We start from the raw sequence: 20,680 nt of genomic DNA, 5'->3' as shown, positions 1-20,680 counted from the left end.
ACTACAACATTTGTAGTTTCGTTTGGTTTCTTAATATTTTACAGTTTATTTTCTTTTGTCATTCTTCGGTGACAACGAATAGATTAAGATATAAATAAACAACAGTTGTTTTAAAAGAGGTAAACGCTGCGGTTTAGTTTGGTTAGAACATTAGGTAAACGTATGTGCAGTTTTTAGACGATCCCTAACTAAAAAAAACAACCATAACAGACTAGCGTACTACTTCAAAAAGTCTTTTTTTTCCTTTTTTATCCCGCTGAGAGTAATTAAATGCAGTTAGAAATGAGCGTACTGGTTTGTATTGTTATAGCAAGGGTTAAACGCCAAACTGTTTTGTGACGCATGCTCGGTTTCGCCCTCTACAGTCGGGGCTCATTGGCAATGCGAGTCCGAGCGAATCGCCTTATCCAAAGATTTCCAACCGAGAACTGAAACAGCACCATTTTCTGATAAACGAAAACATCCGGATCAGCAAGCGTGTGACGAACTCCTTAACAAACTTATTACGGAAGGATAAAGTGTAACACAATGACCAGGTAGCTAAAACTGTGCGGGATCTATTTTTTTTTCTCCACGGGAACGTTATGTGGAGAGGGCTCATTGCCATTGCTTGGAGGACAACGCCTGGATAAGGAAGAGAAAGCAACGTTTTACTTCGGGACGGCAGTTTGTTACGGATACTTCATAGACATGGTTAATGCAGTTTGTTCTGTTCTCGCTAAAAGCGCCTTGATGTGGCTGACGCTCCATGCGTTCATCGACTGCGGTGGAGGTGAGAGAACAGTGCGACTCCGGAGCCATTGCGAGTGACCTAATGTCCACAACACTTCATAGTGTTTACTAGGCTTTGATTTCAGCCGTTAATGTTTTCTTTAAATATACTGACATGTAGACACCACTATGGCAAGCCGTCTTAACATGTATATCTTTGTTACTAGTACTTCTAACATATGTTTTCACCTAGTAACTATTCATCAGAAGCTAGAACTTTTTATATATTCATTTAGTCACTATTATGTGTATAGTATGTGTTCCAGGTAACAAACTGCACGTTTTTGCCATTGAATTCTAGTAGAATGTATGATCAGCTGTTCACTTTCTACTAGTATGTGTTGCAGATATTACTGGTATCTGTTACCAGTCAAAAGTTTTTGAACAGTATGATTTTTAATGTTTTGTAAAAGTTTCTTCTGCTCACCAAACCTGTATTTATTTGATCCAAAGTACAGAAAAATTGTAGAAAATTTTTACTATTTAAAATAACAGGTTTTTATTTGAATGTTTTTTAAAATGTAATTTATTTTTGTGATTTCAAAGCTGATTTTTTAGTATCATTACTCCAGTCATGTGATCTTTCAGAAGTCATTCTAACATTCTGATTTGCTGCTCAAAAACATTTATTATTATTGTGTTGATTTTTCGATTCATCAAAGAACCCTGAAAAAATGTACTAAACTGTTAAATATTGATAATAATAATGAAAATATATTTCAGTAGAAATAGCTATTTTAAATAGTAAAAAATATTTTTTTGCTGTACATCAAAAAATCAAATAAATGCAGGCTTGGTGAACAGGAGAGACTTTTTTATAAACATTAAAAATCTTACTGTTCAGAAACTTTTGGCTGGTAGTGTATATATGCATATTAGTATCTGTTTCAGTTTTCCAAATACTAATGGACCGCTATATGTAATAGTTACTTAGAACATTTTAACAACAAAGGAAAAATTGTACTGGTAAAATAATAAAAAAAAAAGTTACTACTAAAAACTGGAATACACACGATTACAAATTATATGGAATATAGTCTATATGATATAGATTAAATACGTCATATTTCCACAACGTGGAAAACACCACAAAATGGAATTTATAGTACTTTCCAGATCCCTGAATGTGGCAAATTTTGAATGAGTAACTCAAAAGGTGGGCTTACACTTTATCAGTTGCAGTATGAACCAGTGTTTGTGAATATCAAAGTGCAAGAAGACTGCTGTTGAGATGTTAACTTAATGTAGAATTCACTTCACAAGCATTTCACATTTTCATTTGATAAAAGGTGTTTGTCATATCATATATACACAGAAACTCAAAGATCTTCACAACAACCCGTTAAAATTTAACTAATTTAACGTGATTTGACAGAAATATATTACTGTTGTACAGTAGAATGTAGTGTTTTTGATAATAAATTTGTATTAAAATAAATTAGAAAATCTAGAAATAAAATAGACAACAGAAAAAATAAAACATTTCATAGGACCTTGTTATTGTAAACAGTAATTAAGCTTTTAATAAGTTGGTATAAAATTAAATCAGCGGATGAAAAAATAAGACTTTTATAAGACAAATAAAAAGCAGTTGGAACTAGTGAGATAAGAAAACTAGAAACAGACTGGAAACAGTTGAAACACACTGTCATAGTAATCTCTTACTAATTACTTGTTGTCATAGTATCTAAAATGCTTGTAAAACTACCAGTAACTATTAGTGTAGTTTTTACCAACTAAGTACTGGTGTGTAATGAATAGTTACTGGCACAGTTAATGCAGTGTTAGCAACAAATGGTCGCAAGTGAATATTTAATATCTGAACTGCAGATCCACAGAAGTTGATGGCAAAACTGTGCAAGTTGTGACTAGTAACAATACAACAGTAGGTTAAAGCGGTGATTACTAGTATGTGATGAATATGTTCTCGTGACTAATTTAATAGATGCTCTTTACCATACTAAGAATAAATATTACTATCAAGTCAATACTTGTTGAAAATGTTGTAAAACAGGCTAGACACTGTTGGATTACTTGTAATTAAAAATTCTGCACTAGTAACATAAAAACAAGTGCTAGTCAGTGTCAAAGAGTAAATGTTAAAAAGGCTGGCCATAGATCTCTTTATTTGCTTACATTTACGTTTGCTGTACTTGTAATGAAGTTACTGGCTGGCCAAAACACATGCACGTAATATTACAACATTGGAATGTAGTTTCACTTTTTGATACACCATTCGCCCATCTGAAGTGTTTGAGCCTGTCAGACTTTGCATTGATGTTCTACAGTTGCCTGTCCTATAGAGAGATTTTATTTTGATAGGGAGCAAAATCATATCTGGTCTACATATACCTTCATCTCTGCCTTGTCTGGCTGTGTGAAGCTTTAAGAAGCTTAAGCAGTTCAATAATAGCGTATTTGGGCTAATTCCGAATTTATGGGCGTCTCCTCGCCCTTGAGACTCACATGCTCACTTTAAGATCAGTATGAAATACATGCAAGTCATTTCGGCCGCTGTTAAGAGCGTATGTGGAATCCATTAGATGAACATCTGATTGATTATTTAACTGCTCATCCATAATTTGAATTAGGACAAGGACATTGCTGTAGCTAATAACTGGCAGTTGCACACCTATAATAATGTACCTTCACGACAGATATAAATATAAATATTTTTGTAAGTTTCCATGACACGCATACATGATAAATGAAGATATGCTGACAGCACTGGTGTAATGGAGCATGTGACAATTCTGTCAACACTGGCTGCTTTAAGCCCTGTGTAATAAGTGTACTGTAAGTTATTTTCTAACTGTTTACAAACACTTATTTTAGCATTTGAAGTATAGAAATAAAGAGGCTCCTACACGAGCATTAGCACACATGTTGTTCGAGAAATTTAGAGCATGTTTTGAGTTTAGAATAATGTGAGTTGTTAAAGGTCATTGTAATAAATCCGAGAATTTGTGTGCATTTTTAGTATAAAGATCAAGGAAGTAAGCGTCATGAATTGTTCTGTCTTATCTGCCCTTCCTTTTTTTCGGGAAAACAGCACAGGAAGTCTTTTCCAACTTGTTGAGCGATGACTCAGGAGCGGGTGGGATGAGTCTCCTTCCTAAAGTCTTTCTCTCTCTCTGTGATACTTGTGCCAGCGCAGCACTATTTCCACCTACTGGAAACACTTTGCGCTTGATTGCCAACCAGTCAATCGCACTCAATCTAATTACCATTGACGATCACAATAGCAGTGATATGTAAACATGTTTTGTTGCAGTGAGAGGAGTAATAGAGGAAAGTAGATGGAGAAATGAATGACAATTGCCTGTAGATCCAGTGCAAGACTGTATTGAAGTCTCACTGTTTTCCTGCATAGCTTGTATAATTTATTGTTTGTGTAGTGGTTGACAGTGTTGTGACGGGACTGTCTCTGTTCATAGGCTTAGTAACCCAGCAGACGTCTCAGCTCTCCTCATATGAGGTGACGGTACCGAGACGCATCAGCAGACAGAGGAGAAACCAGGACAGTGCAGATAAGGTAAACAAACTCTCTCCCTCTCTCTCACACACACTTGCATTTTAATCACAAGCGTTCAGCATTTGGGAATCAATTAAATTAAAGTCAAATCAAGTTAAATCAAGCACTGGACCTTTCTGAGGTGCTTGAACATTTTAATATCCAAAAATCATTAGGATATTAAGTAAAGATCATGTTCCATGAAGATATTTAGTAAATTTCGTACCGTAAATACATCAAAATGTAATTTTTGATTAGAAATATGCATTGCTAAGAATGTAATTTGAACAACTTTAAAGGCGATTTTCTCAATATTTTGATTTTTTTGCACCCTCAGTTTCCAGATTTTCAAAAAGTTGTATCTTGGCCAAATATTGTCCTAACACACCATACATCAGTGGAAAGCTTATATATTCAGCTTTCAGATGATGTATAAATCTCACTTTCAAAAAATTGACCCTTATGACTGGTTTTGTGGTCCGGGGTCACATTTATGCTGCAAATAAACAAAAATGTCAAAGTGGTAAAACTGCCCTAATTTCTTAATGTAAAAAAAAAAAAACATTTTTAGAAGTTCTATTTTAGTATTAGAAATTTTATCAGAATTAAAAATAATTAGAAAGATAAAATTCTTGGAAAGAACACATTTATCTCATATTATTATTTCTTAGATAAAAACTTGGAAGTGATTTTGTTAAAATATAAATATCTGATATATCGGATAATTTTATGACAAGGTTAGTTCAATTTGTAAAATTATTATTAATAATTATAAAAGATATTAAAAATATTTTATCTTAAATATATTTAAAATGTTTTTGAAAATAAGGAAAATATATTTACTTTGCATTTTTTGAGACAAAATCACTCTTCTTAAAAACTTTTCTTGAAAATGGTGAAGTTTTTAAAATCAGCATTATGTCAAATGTTGACACATGCATTTCAAAATAGATTTCTAAAAGATTTTATCTTTTCTTTCTCTTATTTCTGATTTACCCTTTTATAAGTTTTTCATAGTGTAAATTCTATATGCAGTAAGGAAGGTGCAGTTATATTACGACTCTTTTGCATATACCAGTTCAGTACAATATGAAAAAATAAAATTCACAACTGCAAAAATGCATCGAAAACATTTTGTAAAAAAAAAAAAAAAAAAAATGATTGTATCTTTCTTGAGTTTCCACAGCTTGAACTGTGTGGATAGGATCTTTAGCATGTCCCTCTTATTCTCTCTATGTCCTTTTTTCCATTTTTGTGACCTACCAATGATTTTGTATCTGCTCATATCTGCACCAGCGGTGTTTCAAAGATAATGCCACAGGAACCATCTGGCCGGCACACATGCCCAGCAGCGTGGGCGTAGTTATTAAAAGTCCGCTTCTGCCAGGACCATGCAGAGAGACGCATGGCACAAAACAAACACACAACGCTTCTCTCACCTCTGTGTCATTGAGAAACAGTGGGCTGCTCAGAGTTTGCTGGATGACAGAGCGAATTTGTGAGAAAACCCATTTTTGCTGGCATAGCCTTGAAACCCTTCACTCCATTAATAAAGAAGCAACATTCACAAAGAATTTTGGTTGAAAAAAATGATTTGACCTTATTCATTTGATGGCATTTTTCATTAAGGACATACAGAATTTTTAAAAAGGCTATTTTCTACACTTTTGTTACTTTATCCTGAATTCCCCTTATAATGTTATAAAGTTATTATTGTTATTAAGTTATGTAAGTCATTTGTTATTATTATTATTCCGTGAAACACAAAATGAGATCTTAGGTAGAATGGCCAACCATTTTTCCAGAAAGAACCAAAAAGAAGGAAGAGAAAACCACCAAAAGTATTTTGAAACCATACGATTTTATGCAAAGTGACGAATTTAAGTTATTCACTCCATAATGCTTTTTAACTTTGATGATCGTTTTTATAACTTTTGTTAGTGTCATATTAGTACTTACTTATGGACTATTATAGTATTTATTGGTATTTTGAAATGGCTTTTATTTTTATATTTTCAGTATCATTTTAATTTAGCAATTTTGCTATGCTTTTGTCATTATTTTGTTGTATTTAAAGGGGTGCTATTATGCTTTTTCACTTTTTGAACTCGAGTCAAAAAAAAAAAAAAAAAAAAAAAATTAGAAAAATGTATTGTAATAATGTAAATTATGTGAAAAATAATGTGTTTCTTCGAACCACCAAGCATGAGAACATGTTCTTGTACACCCCCAAAACAAAATCAAGACTTTGTAAAAGAGCATTATAATATTGTATATTTCTATTTAGCTATGTTTTTTTTTTATATATTTATTTCAGGTTTAGTAGTTAGTTTTATTTTTTTTAGATGCCAAGGCAACATTGCTAATTGAAGCTTACTTGTTATATTTTATTTGAGCTTTAATTCACTTTAACAACAGTGGTTTTGGTTTTGGTTTTAGTTTGATTTAACATTAACAATGCTGTTTGTGACTATTTCTGTGGCGGTTTTGGTTTTGAAGTGATTCTTAAAACTCTTGCATTTCAAAAGAGTGTAGAAAATCCTTTTTTTCACAATATTTCTTTCCAAAATATTAAAGGGTTTAAGAAAGAGACAAAGAGCACGAGGAAGTTTGTCAAAACTCTGCTAAATTAGCAGTAAATGCCAGATAAAATGTTGACGTATTTGGGCAAGTGTAACATTGTCACACCTACCATGTTGGTAAGCAATCAGCCCTACCAATAATATTATTCAGCGCCTGAAAGTGACCGGCACTAAGTTTGCGTAGATGCAGAGTTGATCATTGCGCCTGTTGCACCCATGGTACGGCAGCAAAGTTCCTTGATTATCACGCCGAAATGAGAATATAGTTCCTAGTCATATCAGCCTGGAAAATCGCAACTTTTCATATTCCGTCCATCTTAGTACACGATGTAACTACAGAAGAGTCAAGTTTTAAATAGGAAAAATATCGAAAATCTTTGGCCATTTTTGAGCTAGATGCTATCGGTCTAATCAGATTCAATGATCTGTGCTAAGCTATGCTAAAAGTGCTACCACCAGACCCGGAGATCAGCTGAATGGATTCGAAAATGGTAAAACTCAACTGTTTAACTCTAGGGAGTTGGAAAATGAGCCTATTTTTAAAAATATTGAAGTGTTCCTTTAATGGGGATCAGCAGGTTGAAGGTCCAAATTGCAGTTTCAGTGCAGCTTCAAACAGCTCTATACGATCCCAGCTGAGGAATAGCTTTTTCTAAAAAAATAAAAATAAATAATTAAACATTTATATACTTTTTAACCACAAATGCTCGTTTTGCACTAGCTCGACTTTAAGCAGCATGTCGGTCACACATGATGCAAGCAGAAGTACTGACCTAGTGTTTACAAAGTGAATGTGCAAAGAAAGTCAAACGCCCTTTACAAAAAAGGTAAAACAGCGAGTTGGACGATTTTGAAGTTGGAGGAAAAAATGAGATGGACTTTTTCGTCCTAGCCTACCTTTTTTGGACCGGAGTACACAGACGAAGAACTAACCACACTTGACCATTCCAAAATGCTTACGTAATGCATAAATTTAGACGAGCATTTGTGATTATACAATATATAAATTTTTGTGTTTTTGAAAAAATGACTGATCGTTTCGCTAGATAAGACCCTTATTCCTCGGCTGGGATCATGTAGAGCCCTTTGAAGTTGCATTGAAACTGCAAATTGAATCTTCAACCCGCTGATCCCCATTGAAGTCCACTGTATGGAGAAAAATCCTGGAATGTTTTCCTCAAAAACCTTAATTGCACTTCATCTGAAGAAATAAAGACATTAACATCTTGAATGGCATGGGGAGTAAATTATGAGTGAATTTTTGTTCTGGAAGTAAACTAAAAGACTCTGGATTTCAATTCAGCCCCCAAATACTATTTAATCATTATGTGCAACTATGCTTCAAATCACTAGGTTTTACCCAGCACTTATTGTATGTGTGGTTCTCCTGTGTGTATTTTGTTTTTAAGCAAGTATGCAAGTCACATTCAGATCATGTTTTGCCATACGGGCATCTTCAGTTCCTAATGATTCTATGTGCGGGTTTACTGTTACGTAAGTGCATTTCACTACTCAAATTCGTGCCAGTCTGGTGTTGGACCAACATTATTCAAATGCTTCTGCAATTGGAGAAATATTTTCCTACAGTACAATAAAAGGCAGTGAAGTCCTAGTTCAGTTTAGCCTCGCTGACCTAATTAATTTCCTGCATGTGTATTTTTACTTAGAATTTAACAAGGACTTTGTTGGTTCACTGGTGCAGTGTTTTCTCAGAAATACAGACTAAAAAAAGGTATCCTGTTTGTGTGGTTTCATCACAAATGTACTAAGTCTGAATGAGTAAGCTTTGATGGGAAAGAGACCACATACTGTAGCAAGGGAAGCAGGGTTGAATGTGTTATGCTTTATTAGTGAATTAGGTCAGTATGCTTACAAAAATGCCTTTTACTTATTAGGTTTATTCATAAAAAAAGCTAGAAAAGAATTTTGACTCTATTTATATTGTGCTACTGGTTTTCCTAACCTGTAAAATATTAGTGATTTGACGTTTTTGTCATTTTTCCTTTTCTAAGGTGTCATACATAATCCAAGCTCAAGGAAAAGAACATGTCGTCATCCTGGAGAGAAATGAGTGAGTATTTTCCTTCTGCTTCACTCGCTTTCTCCCCTAAACTCAATTCATACAATTGGCCAACGAGCTGTACAGGCGGGGTAAACCGAGAACAAATGTAGACTGTGTTTACAGTGTTTAATCTCACCACAAAAATTGTATTTTTCACAATGGAAATGGTTAAGCCAAAGTTATACATTGAGCTAATGCAGTGTTTCCCATCCTGGACGCACACCAACACATTTTGGATGTGTCCTGTGACTCATTCACATGAGGTCTTGGAGTCTCTATTAATGACCTGGTGTGTTTAATTAAAAAGAGCTGGAAATTGCACTTGTTGGTAAACCTCCAGGAGCAGGGTTGGAAAACACTGGGTAACATAAGTTTATGTTCAATTTGTCACACTTTTCATTCTTTAATTCACAGTGCATTTAGGAGGAATCTAAGGCTTTCTGAACCAAGGTTTGCGAGCTAGATATAGATCAGTATAGTTTATTTTTATGACAGATTCTGATCATTGTTGTGTCCAGTAAGCCTTATCCTGAACCGATTTTTATTGCTGATTTTCAGCTTGTCACAATAATAAATTAATCCTCATTAGGCTACAACAACAAAACATGTTTTTTGTTATCCTTTTTATGCAAGATTTTTTTTTTGTTTAATACTCTTTCCTTACTTTTGTTTGACAATATTTCTCACTTGATTGTTATGTAAAACAGGGGTTTTCAAACTTTTTGGAGCCAGGGACCCCTTACAGGGAAGAGGATTTTCCAAGGACCCCCTCATAATTATAACAGTGTTTAAAGAAGAAGTCCACTTCCAAAATAACAATTTACAAATAATGTATTCACCCCCTTGTCATCCAAGATGTTCTTGTCTTTCTGTCTTCAGTCGTAAAGAAATTATGGTTTTTGAGGAAAGCATTTCAGGATTTTTTCTTCATATAATGGACTTCAATTGTGCCCCCAATTTTGAACTTTCAAAATGTAGTTTAAATGCAGCTTCAAAGGGGTCTAAACAATCCCAGCCGAGGAAGAAGGGGCTTATCTAGCGAAGCGATCTGTCATTTTTTTTTGAAAAATAAAAATTTGTACACTTTTTAAGCTTCTGTAGCACAGGCTCTCGGATGCGCGTCCACAGGTCGTTCTTGAACGATTTGTTCATTTTGAATGAATCTTTAATGTGACTCATGAAGAACGAGTCGTCTCGGGGAGTGATTCGTTCAGTCGCGTATGCACAACGTCCTATTAGGTTCTGTACTGGAATTAGTTCACCTGTTTCGAGTCTTCGGGTTTTTCGAGTCGTTCGTTCATCTTATGGGGGTGTCACGTGACGCTGATTTTGCTAAAATTATCGAAATGACTCGCAAAAAGCGTCTTTGCGCGTTCGCTTTGTAAACACTGGGTCTGTAGTTCCGCCTGACTTTTGTGATTCAATAGTACGTGAACGCGCATCCCAGAGCCTGTGCTACACAAGCTTTTGAGCTTAAAAAGTATACAAATTTTTATTTTTCAAAAAAACTGACCGATCGTTTTGCTAGATAAGAGCCTTCTTCCTCGGCTGGGATCGTTTAGAGCCCTTTGAAGCTGCATTTAAACTACATTTTGGAAGTTCAAAATCAGCACAATTGAAGTCCATTATATGAAGAAAAATCCTGAAATGCTTTTCTCAAAAACCATAATTTCTTTACGACTGAAGACAGAAAGACATGAACATCTTGGATGACAAGCGGGTGAGTAAATTATTTGTAAATTGTTGTTCTGGAAGTGGACTTCTCCTTTAAGGCTGAAGTTTAATGTGGGTGGTGAATGAACATAGTATGATTGTTTTATTGGTGCATATGATCCCCGTTGTATATGTCCTTTTACAGCATAATATAATTAAAATTACCATATTTTCCGGAGAGTTGCACAAGGTCAGGGGGGAAAAAACACATGCCGCATGTAAGGTGCATTTTGCTATTATGTAAACACTAATAGGCCTAAATAAAATGAATGTTAGGAAACTTGACAGACACTAACATATATTTTATTTCCCCTCACTTCAAATCATTTAAATTTAGTGACATTCGAAATAAATGCATATATATTAGGGGTGTAATGGTTCACAAAGTCACGGTTCGGTTCGATAGGCCTACTACCCAGTGGTGTCACGGTTTTGTTGTTGTCAATTCAATCAACTGATGCCAAATTGCCGCTAATTCGAAAGTGAAAGTAAAAATGCACACAGGCATTTACAAGCTAATTAAAAGCGAATAAAAGCAAACCTCTCACTCAGCATGAATCGTTTTCATAAGTGAATTGTTAGACGAGGCTAAACTATTATTTATTCTATAAAGAAATTCAAAGTGTCCGAATATCTGCTTAAAACAGCATCCTTCACATACAATAAAAAAAAAACACCACAGCATCGCAGTGCTCACACTGACCGGCAAAACCTACATATTGTACAACAGACAAGTTACACTGAGTCATCAAATACGTTTTGTATGTTTAGTTGTCTAAAAGTTCGATGATGAAGAGGCCGCAATGACAAGTTAACAATGCTAGAACTGATACGTGCACAGGAGGCGCCGGTGCAAACACTTGGATTGTTTATATCAGTGGAAAAAATGTATATCTTTCAGGTAAGAGTAAGACATAATTTAAAACGATCTATTTTATATTCGTGTAACTTCAAAATAACAGTGAAATGTTGTACTTTCATAAAATAAAGAACACAAACAAAATGCGCTTGCCATCTTTGTGAAACTCTTCTTGAAATTAAGAAAAAAAATCAGTGATACTGCCTATTTGTCACACAGACAGGAGAAATTTATTTATAAAAATGTCAAAGTGTTTACATTTTGCTTATTTGACATTAAGCATTTAATCACTTTGGAATATGAATTATAGCATGTTTCAGAAGATAAAAAACGCAAGTCGTAGTACGAAAAATATGGTAGGATATAATAGCAAATTATTTTGTGAAACCCCTGATGTAAAAAATTGATTGCACAAGTTTGAACTTGACTAAGCAAAGACTTTAAAAGAAATTAGTACTTTTATTCAGCAACTATTCATTAAATTGCTAAAGAGAGGCAGCAAAGACATTAAAATTTATATTTCATGTAAGTGCTGTTCTTCTGAACTTTCTATTCAACAAATAATTCTGAATAAAATGTACTAAATGATGGACTAGAAAACATTTTTATAGTGTGTTTTTTATTAGTGTTTTAGTGAATTAAACATTTTATTTCACGGTAACCATAAGTATCACAATATAGTTATTTTTGCTTTAAGGTCTTGAATTTTTGATATCGTAGAAATTTCATAATTCTTGTCACCAGTGTCGGTATCACAAAAAAAACCTAATACTAGCCTAAATAAAAAAACAAAAAAAACAAAACTCAAGCTCACTGTAGACAAGTCAACAATTAAATCAGAATAAGAAACTTATTAGAAGCAATAGGGCAACAAAAACTACAGTAGAATAAATAAATAAGAAATGTTACATATATTGTATACAGTAATCAAATAAATAAAAACACTGCATATTCTTCACTGTGTAAATAAAATATTTCTTCTTACTGAAGTTAAAGTGACTTAGTCAAGAACAGTGCAAGATATTCTCTCTTTTGTTGTTTGATTAACATAAATGACAGATGTAAGGAATATTAGACTGCTGAACTGTTCCAATACACTGTTATACGTTTTCTTCCTCAGCTGTCTGCTTTTGCTTAAGACCTAAATTACTGTGTTTACAAGGATATTTCCAAAGACATTTTGACATGTGTATTTAACTGATCAAGGCCTATAAAGCAGCAAGAATAGCTCAGTTCTATACTTTATGAGCACTGTCTTCACGTGCATGTGCCCTTCAGACAGTGCTCAGAAACAGCCACATGTAGCAAAATTAGTTTTTTTTTGCTGCTGATTGTGTTTCAGTGGTTTAAATCACTTGTTTTTAAACTGCAATATGGCAAAGAATTAAAATATCGATTTTTTTTTTTTTTTTTTTTTTTTTTCAGATCGTTTGATTTGAATCTTGATTTTTTTTTTTTTTTTTTTTAAGATTTTTAACTAGTCAACTTCTAGAAAATGTAACTACAACATGATTCAAGTTTTTCTTTATTAACCCTCTAGTGCAGCACACATGAAGTTGTCAACATGATGTAAATGGTAACAAATCACTTGTTAAATGTAAATTGCTTTAAAAAATCTCAAAAGTCAAGATAATTCAAATTCAGAATGACTGAAGGTATAACACCAGTAGACTATTATTAACTATAAATAGCCAGGTTTTCATCCAAGGATTTTTTGCGGAAAATATTTAGCGCTTCAAAATTTTTAGGGATATAGCTGATGGAAATGCCATTTATCGATTAAAATTTCTCATGTGTCAACAAAAACTTTTCCATTTAATGCAACGCATTTACCGCATAAATTCTATATCGATAGTTCAAATATTGTAAAATTTGTTTGGAAACACTTTTTGTCGGGAAAAGGGGCTTTAACGTAAATAAATGTGGTGTCATGTTCAACAAATGTAGCTCATGTTCAAAACCATATTAAATTGTATTCATATTATTAAATTGTATCTAAAATTGTTTTATATATGGTAAGAAAAAGATGAGTTACCTTTCAAACATATTCCTTTTGTACGTTGCAAGTTAAAATTTATTTGTTTTGTACAAAAAGTACAAAATTGTACATTAATTAGTTTTGGCTTGTTAGCTTATATTTTCTTTCTTGTTTTGTTCTCAGTTTTTTTCTACCATTAAATTTAAAGGATTTGTTGTGGAGTGAGGGAAAGTAAAATAGCATGTTTCTTCAATATGTTTGGCTGACTGTATTTTATTATGACAATGAACAGGCTGCGTTGTCGAGTTAGTAATGTTAAACTGCGTGCGCGCCAGAGGCGCCGGCACCATCACTTGATTTATTTTACCCCTCTTTAAAAGTGGAAAGAAATTACAGTACTCCTTTTGTGGTGATATAAGAGTAAGACATTGTTCAAAACTATTTTAAATATTCCTTTTATTTGTGTACATTCACAGTTAAAACAAAACATTGTCCTTTTTGAAACAAACAGGATGCCGCTATCTCAAAAATGAAACGAAATCCTGCATATAGGCTGCTACTTGTTGCAGTTTTCTTTTCTTTCGTTTTGTTAATTTATTAATTATTTAAGAAAATTATATATTTCTCATATAAGCCTATTTGTTTCTTTTATATATAGCTTTATTATGTTTTTCTCCGTTTGCAGAACCACTGCAAGTGTGTGATGTGATCATGTGAATCCTCATGTTCTATTGTTTATGCTGCTTTTTCCATGTATAAAATTAATCCCTGGAAAGGAAATTAAAGCCACGTAATTGTTTTGCAATTTAACAATCTTGAAGGTTAACAGTTAATAATGTCTTTAGGACCTTCAGTCGCGGTTAGCAGAAATAAAATAACCAAAACGAACATTCCTACTTCCAGTACAGTCTAATAAAAGTTAAAAAAATAAATAAATAAATAATACTGCACCTGTATATGAATATTGCTTGATGCTCAAGTATTTAAATAGTCTATAGGCCTAAAAAAAAAAAAAAAACTCATGACACTTGTTAATAAAAATAGTTTTCTGTATGCCTATACACGTAAATAATAGCCTATATACTAAAGTTGATATTATGTTGTATGGAAACAGCTGAAGGGCAATTTTTTATTTTTTGCGATACACCAAAACTTATGCGATAATTCATTTTTTTTTGTAATGACGTCATCACGTACACCATTTTATCGATAAAAAGCCAGTTGGATGGAAACAGGCCAGAGAATGCAAGTTTTGCAAAGTTTTCACGCATGTTCTCCTTGTCGATAACAAAAAAATTGCAAAAAAACTGGATGGAAACTTGACAATGTAATGTTGTGGGAAAACAATGAACAGCAGCTTTCAGCCTGTCACCATTATGCAAACATGAAATATCAGACATAGAGTGATAGTTTTATTCAGTTGCACTGCTTTTCCATTGTTTTTTCTATGTAAACATGGATGTGTTTGACCGTTGCACTCGAGTCTTTTGCAGCATTTCATGCATGAAACAGCATTATAAAAACGTGGCACTCAAGTTAAAAGAAGTTCCCACACCGATAGACTTGTGGGCAGTGCCGTTGTGCTTACGGGCGTCCCGAGTTCGAATCCCGGCTCAAGGACCTTTCCCAATCCCGCCCCCTTCTCTCTCTCCCTCTTCACTTCCTTCGCTTCAGCTATGATCTGTCCTGTCATAATAAAGGCAAAAAAAGGCCAAAAAAAAAAAAAAAAGAAGTTTACTCCCATCATATTGCATGTTTTTTTCTTTTTCAACACAAAAGGGCATTCTGTGTGAATGGCACTTAACGATATGAGCACGTCACACGTGAGCGATTAATCACGTGCACCGACATACAGTCAGACCATTCTTTTCTCTTTACTGTTATCATTGGCATATTGTCAGTGTCTAATTGTAACATTTGGTAATATTCCTTCATTTAAAAAAAATAAAATCATTGCAAAACTATTTGCAGCCGTACTGCAATGCTTAAAAGTGTGTGCAAACATTATGTTTTTGTGACCACATAGTAGAGCAATGTCACTAATCACGATAGAGAAGATAGTCGAAAAATCTCTACCTGTTGACAAATTTCTACTGGTTAATCGTGTCTACTGGGATATCGCCCATCCCTACTGAATTGTTTAGTTGTAATACTTTTGCGTTTGTTGTAAATTAGAAGCCTGTACTGAATGTGATGGTGTTTTAATACCGTTAGTCTTTTTACTTGTCAGCATTTGAGCCTCACTCAAGTTTATGCTTGGCAGTCTGACTTTTAGACTTTGGATTTCTTCACTGTTGTACTTTATATGCATGTGCACAGTATTCCTTACACAAAAGCTGCAGAAGTTCTCAGAATGCGAAAAACGTCTGCTCTTTATTTTGAAATATTGCGAAATATTGTAGGCGGCCCTTACTGAATAGCCATTACATCATTGCCAAACAGATAACGTCCCTTGAGGGGTGGACATTTCTCTTCTCCTGTTTGAGAATGTTATCATCACACATAATGCGTCCAATGCACTGAGATAAATGCCGGATGAAACCCGCCAATACTCCCCTAACGCACATCCAGAACATTCTGTGCTCTTCACTTTAATATTTAGATACTCAAGCAGAAAAAACATTCTTTTCCCCTCAGCTTGAGAGTTTGTTGCTTTTTTTTTGAAGGGCCGGAACAGGGAGATGTTTTGGAAAGGTGCCTTCAGAGTGAAAAAGAAAACATTTTGCATCATTAACAAAGATGATTGCTTCACATTTTGATGTAGAATATAAATAACACAGAGTGTATGACCACAAAGCGCATTGAGTTTGACGGGCAGTGCTAAATGTATTATGGCAGGTGTGTTGATTCTTTCAGAAAAGCTGACGCTTTCCAGCTATGCTAGCCGTCTGTTGCAGAGGAGATGTGAAATAAAGGTCAGCTCATCACAAGATATTACATTTTTTACATAGTGTGTGGCCTCCTCAGGTCATCTAAGATCTTACATAATCTTAGAACTGTGCCCAGTAAACTTGAACACCTGACCTTTGTGATATCTGTATGTTTGCATCTTTCTTGTCAGTATTTGTAGGAAAAGAAGGAAATGGTAAAGAGGAACTTGAATTTGTTGTTTCTAAAGAAAAAAACAGACCACAAACAAAATGTAAAGACAAGATAAAACAGGATGTGGCACATTTTTTCAGGAAATGATGTGTACAATTGATGTTAGTACAAATGTAACTCAATTGTTATTATTAGTTTTGACGTTTGGCTGTTAATACTGCTCATATTTGAAGTGTCTTTTAAAATCATACTAAAACTTGTTAGCAAAATCATCAACATGCTAATCATGCTAGAAACATGCTAACAACATGTTAGCAGTGAAACATGTTAAAACATGCTAAAACATGTTACCAATGTGTTAAATAATGTTAAAACATGCTAGCAGTGTGTTAAATTATGTTAGAACATGCTAGTAATAAGCTAAATAATGCTAAAACCATGTTATCAACACGTTAATCGCGTTAAAAACATGTTACCAACTGATTAACAACGTTAATCATGCTATCAACATGATAACCATGCTAGCAACATGCTAATTATGCTAGAAACATGCTAACATGTTAGCAGTAAATCATGTTAAAACATTTCAAAACATGCTAAAACAGTTTAGCAATATGTTAAAACATACCAGCGATGTGCTAAATAATACTTAAACATGCTAGCAGTGTGTTAACAATAAGCTAAATCATGTTAAAACATGCTAGCAATAAGCCAAATCATGTTAAAACATACTAGCAATGTGTTAAATCGTGTTAACAATATGTTAAACATGTTAGCAATATGTTAAATCATGTTAAAACAATGTTGTCAACATGTTAATTGTGCTAAAAACATGCAAACAACATGCTAATGATGATAGAAACATGCTAACATCATGTTTGCAGGAAAACATATTAAAACATGTTAATGATGAGATAAAACATGCTGGCGATGTGTTAAATAATGCTTAAACATGCTAGCACTGTGTTAACAATAAGCTAAATCATGTTAAAACATATTAGCAATGTGCTAAATCAAGTTAACAATATGTTAAACATGTTAACAATGTGTAAAATCATGTTAAAACCATGCTATCAACATGCTAATCATGCTAAAACAGGCTAGCGACGTGCTAATTATGCTGGAAACATGCTAAGAACATGTTTGCAGAAAAACATGCTAAAACATGTTAGTGAAGTGTTAAATCATGGAACATACAAGCAATGTGTTACATCATCTTAGCAATAAGCCAAACCATGTGAAACATGCTAACAATGTGTTAAATCATGTTAAAACCATGCTATTAGCATGTTAATCATACTGAAACATGCTAGCAACATGCTAATTATGCTAAAAACATGTTTGCAGAAAAACATTAAAACATGCTAAAGCGTGTTAGTGATGTGCTAAATCATGTTAAAACATGTTTGGCATTAAGCCAAATAATGTTTAAACATACTAGCCTAGCAATGTGTTAAATCATGCTAACAATATGTTAAACATGCTAACAGTGTGTTAAAACGTGTTAGCAATATGCTAACAACATGTTAATCATGTTAACATATTAAAACATGCTAAAACATGCTTTCAGTGTGTTAAATCATGCTAACAGTATGTTATCAACATTTTAATCATGCTAGCAACATGGTAATCAATGTTAAATACATCCTAGAAACATGTTAGCAGCATGCTAATCGTGCTAGAAACTTTTGAAAATGTCTGCATTTAAGGAAAACGTTGTTGCTGCTGTTATATACATATAATCAAATAAAAAAAATAAAGACATAGAAATATTTAAAAACCAAAAGCTTACTAAAACTAAATGACAAGAGCACATAACAAAATCACTAAAACTTAAACTAAAATTAAAATAAAAAATATTAAAATAAATGCTAAGCCAAAACATTAATTAATACTAGTATAGAAATAATATATATATATATATATATATATCACTGAATAACTGAGAGAAATTCTACACAGAACTGTTTGTTCTCTTTTTAATGTGGAAAAGACTGGCACATCAATTTAGATCAGACATGAAATTATTCTTTCAGAAAGAAGACTTGATTTCAAATTATGTAATCGTAAGTAAGAGTTTCTCTATTGTTCTTTTCTCTCCATGTGGCTGCAGGATGGTGCTTTAAACCTCCACAGCTGCCTTACAGCAAAAACAACACCCCACCTACCCTGCCGTCGATTTATTCCTCTTTATACACAGCGGGAGAGATTACGAGAGAGAGTGCATGTTCAATGGGCCGCTAGCCACAGTGATACTCTAACACACACAGCCCCATAATAACCAAACCCACAAGAGCCGCTGGCTCAGAAACACTTGCACGAGTCGCAGACAGATTGGATCTGGGGTGGTCAGATCTGTTCTTTACTTTCCTTTGCCTTCCATCCTCTGCTGTCATTTTGTCTCTCTGAGGGGATGCAGAATAAACAGCGTTCACTGATTGAGTGTTGTTTATTTGCATACGCCACCTGCATTGTTTTAGTACACGATTCACCAAAGGAATTATGCAAAACGGCATCGCTCTGCCACTGCAATCAAGCCACCTGAACGTGTCTTTTTTTATTAACATTTGTTTACCGCCGGCGCTAAAAATGTAATGTTAAATCACCAGGCATGCAGCGCAGAAGCACAAATGTTAACATGCCTAATTTACTGACAAATGAGGTATGTTTGGGCTGAAAAGAAAGTCACTTAATTTAAACACTCACACATTTAGTGCCTGGCTGAACTGGATTGTAGGAGGTTAGTGAATGTGATGTGGGTTTTTGCACTAAAATTAATGTGTTGCACAATATTATTTCATAATCTTCCTTCATTCTCAGAACTACACACTCAGCACTTCCTCTCAGCTTTTTTCCTGCTGCTGTTTGTGACTGAAGGTCACAGGGTCATGAACCTACCAAGTATTTGTCTGCTAGGATCACATCTAGGGGTGGGCGATATACTGGTAGACACGATTAACCGGTAGAAATATGTCAACCGGTAGAGATTTTCAACTATTGTCTATATCGCAGTTGTAATGTAATCAGCACTGAAAGAGAACTCATTTTGCTATATGCTGTCTAAGAGACTGTTTCTGAGCACTGTCAGAGAGGCACACACATGTAAAGACTCGGGAGTATTTTTGCCGCTATAGGTCTTGAATAGGGGTTGACCGATGTGTGTTTTTCAGGGTCAATGCAGATACCGATATTACAGATCAAATAGACCGATAACCGATATTTTGAACCGATATATACACTGCCGTTCAAAAGTTTGGGGTCAGTACATTTTTATTGTTTTTTTTTTTTTTTTTTTTTTTTTTTAAGAAATTAATACTTTTATTCACCAAGGATGTATTAAGTTAATATGTAAGTTTATTAAAAGTTAATAATAAATAATTTACATTGTTATGAAATATTTATATTTTGAATAAACACTGTACTTTTTAAACTTGTTATTCATGAAAGAATCCTGAAAAATCACAGGTTCCAAAAAATATTTGGCAGCACAACTGTTGATATTATCCAACATTGATCATTCTAATAATACATCCACATATTAGAATGATTTCTGAAGGATCATGTGACACTTAAGACTGGAGTAAGAGCTGATAAAAATTCAGCTTTTCATCACAGGAATAAATTCTATTTTAAAGTATGTTAAAATAAAAAACATTATTTTATATTGTAAAAACATTTTGCAATATTACTGTTTTTTTTTCTATATTTTTAATCAAATAAATGCAGCTTTGATGAGCATAAGAGACTTCTTTAAAGACTGTTACAAGTCTTACTGACCCCAAACTTTTGAACGGTAGTGTATGTCTAGTGTAAAAATTAAAATTAATGTCAAAATTAAGAATAACAAGAGCTCTGGCGAAAACTACCTTCCCTAGTGTTAACTGAGTGTAGAACTCCCCCACTCCACTTCTGACCGTTGTCATCCTTTGTTCATCCATATACAATAAGGGTAATATATAGAGAGAATTAAAAGTGGGGCCACTGCATCCCTGCTGACTCTATGCTTCATGATTAAGCCTACGAACACTGTACTACAGCTAAACAGCTTGGGGAAATGTAAGTATTTGGCTTCAATAATTTACGTTAGAAATGTATGTGTAATACCGTTGCCTCTCGTAAACGTCATTAATTCTTTTCTGATGACTAAAACATAACCTAA

General features: G+C 33.8%; 1 protein-coding gene across 2 annotated transcripts in view; it reads left to right on the top strand.

Moving 5' to 3' along the window:
- The first annotated feature begins 64 nt into the window (after positions 1-64).
- The window catches only part of adam9 (ADAM metallopeptidase domain 9), a 56,852-nt gene continuing 36,236 nt past the window's right edge, over positions 65-20,680 (top strand). For both annotated transcript variants that reach the window (XM_051116621.1, XM_051116619.1), the window contains exons 1-3: positions 65-772; positions 4,209-4,306; positions 8,880-8,938. In XM_051116621.1, coding sequence (XP_050972578.1) covers positions 691-772; positions 4,209-4,306; positions 8,880-8,938 — 239 coding nt within the window. In that variant the 5' untranslated portion in view covers positions 65-690. The remainder of the gene's footprint in view (positions 773-4,208; positions 4,307-8,879; positions 8,939-20,680) is intronic.

This window comes from Labeo rohita, chromosome 8, assembly GCF_022985175.1.
Source record: "Labeo rohita strain BAU-BD-2019 chromosome 8, IGBB_LRoh.1.0, whole genome shotgun sequence".
In the NCBI taxonomy this organism is placed as follows: domain Eukaryota; kingdom Metazoa; phylum Chordata; class Actinopteri; order Cypriniformes; family Cyprinidae; genus Labeo; species Labeo rohita.
Note: the sequence above shows the minus strand (reverse complement) of the source record. Positions and strands in the feature narration are given on the sequence as shown.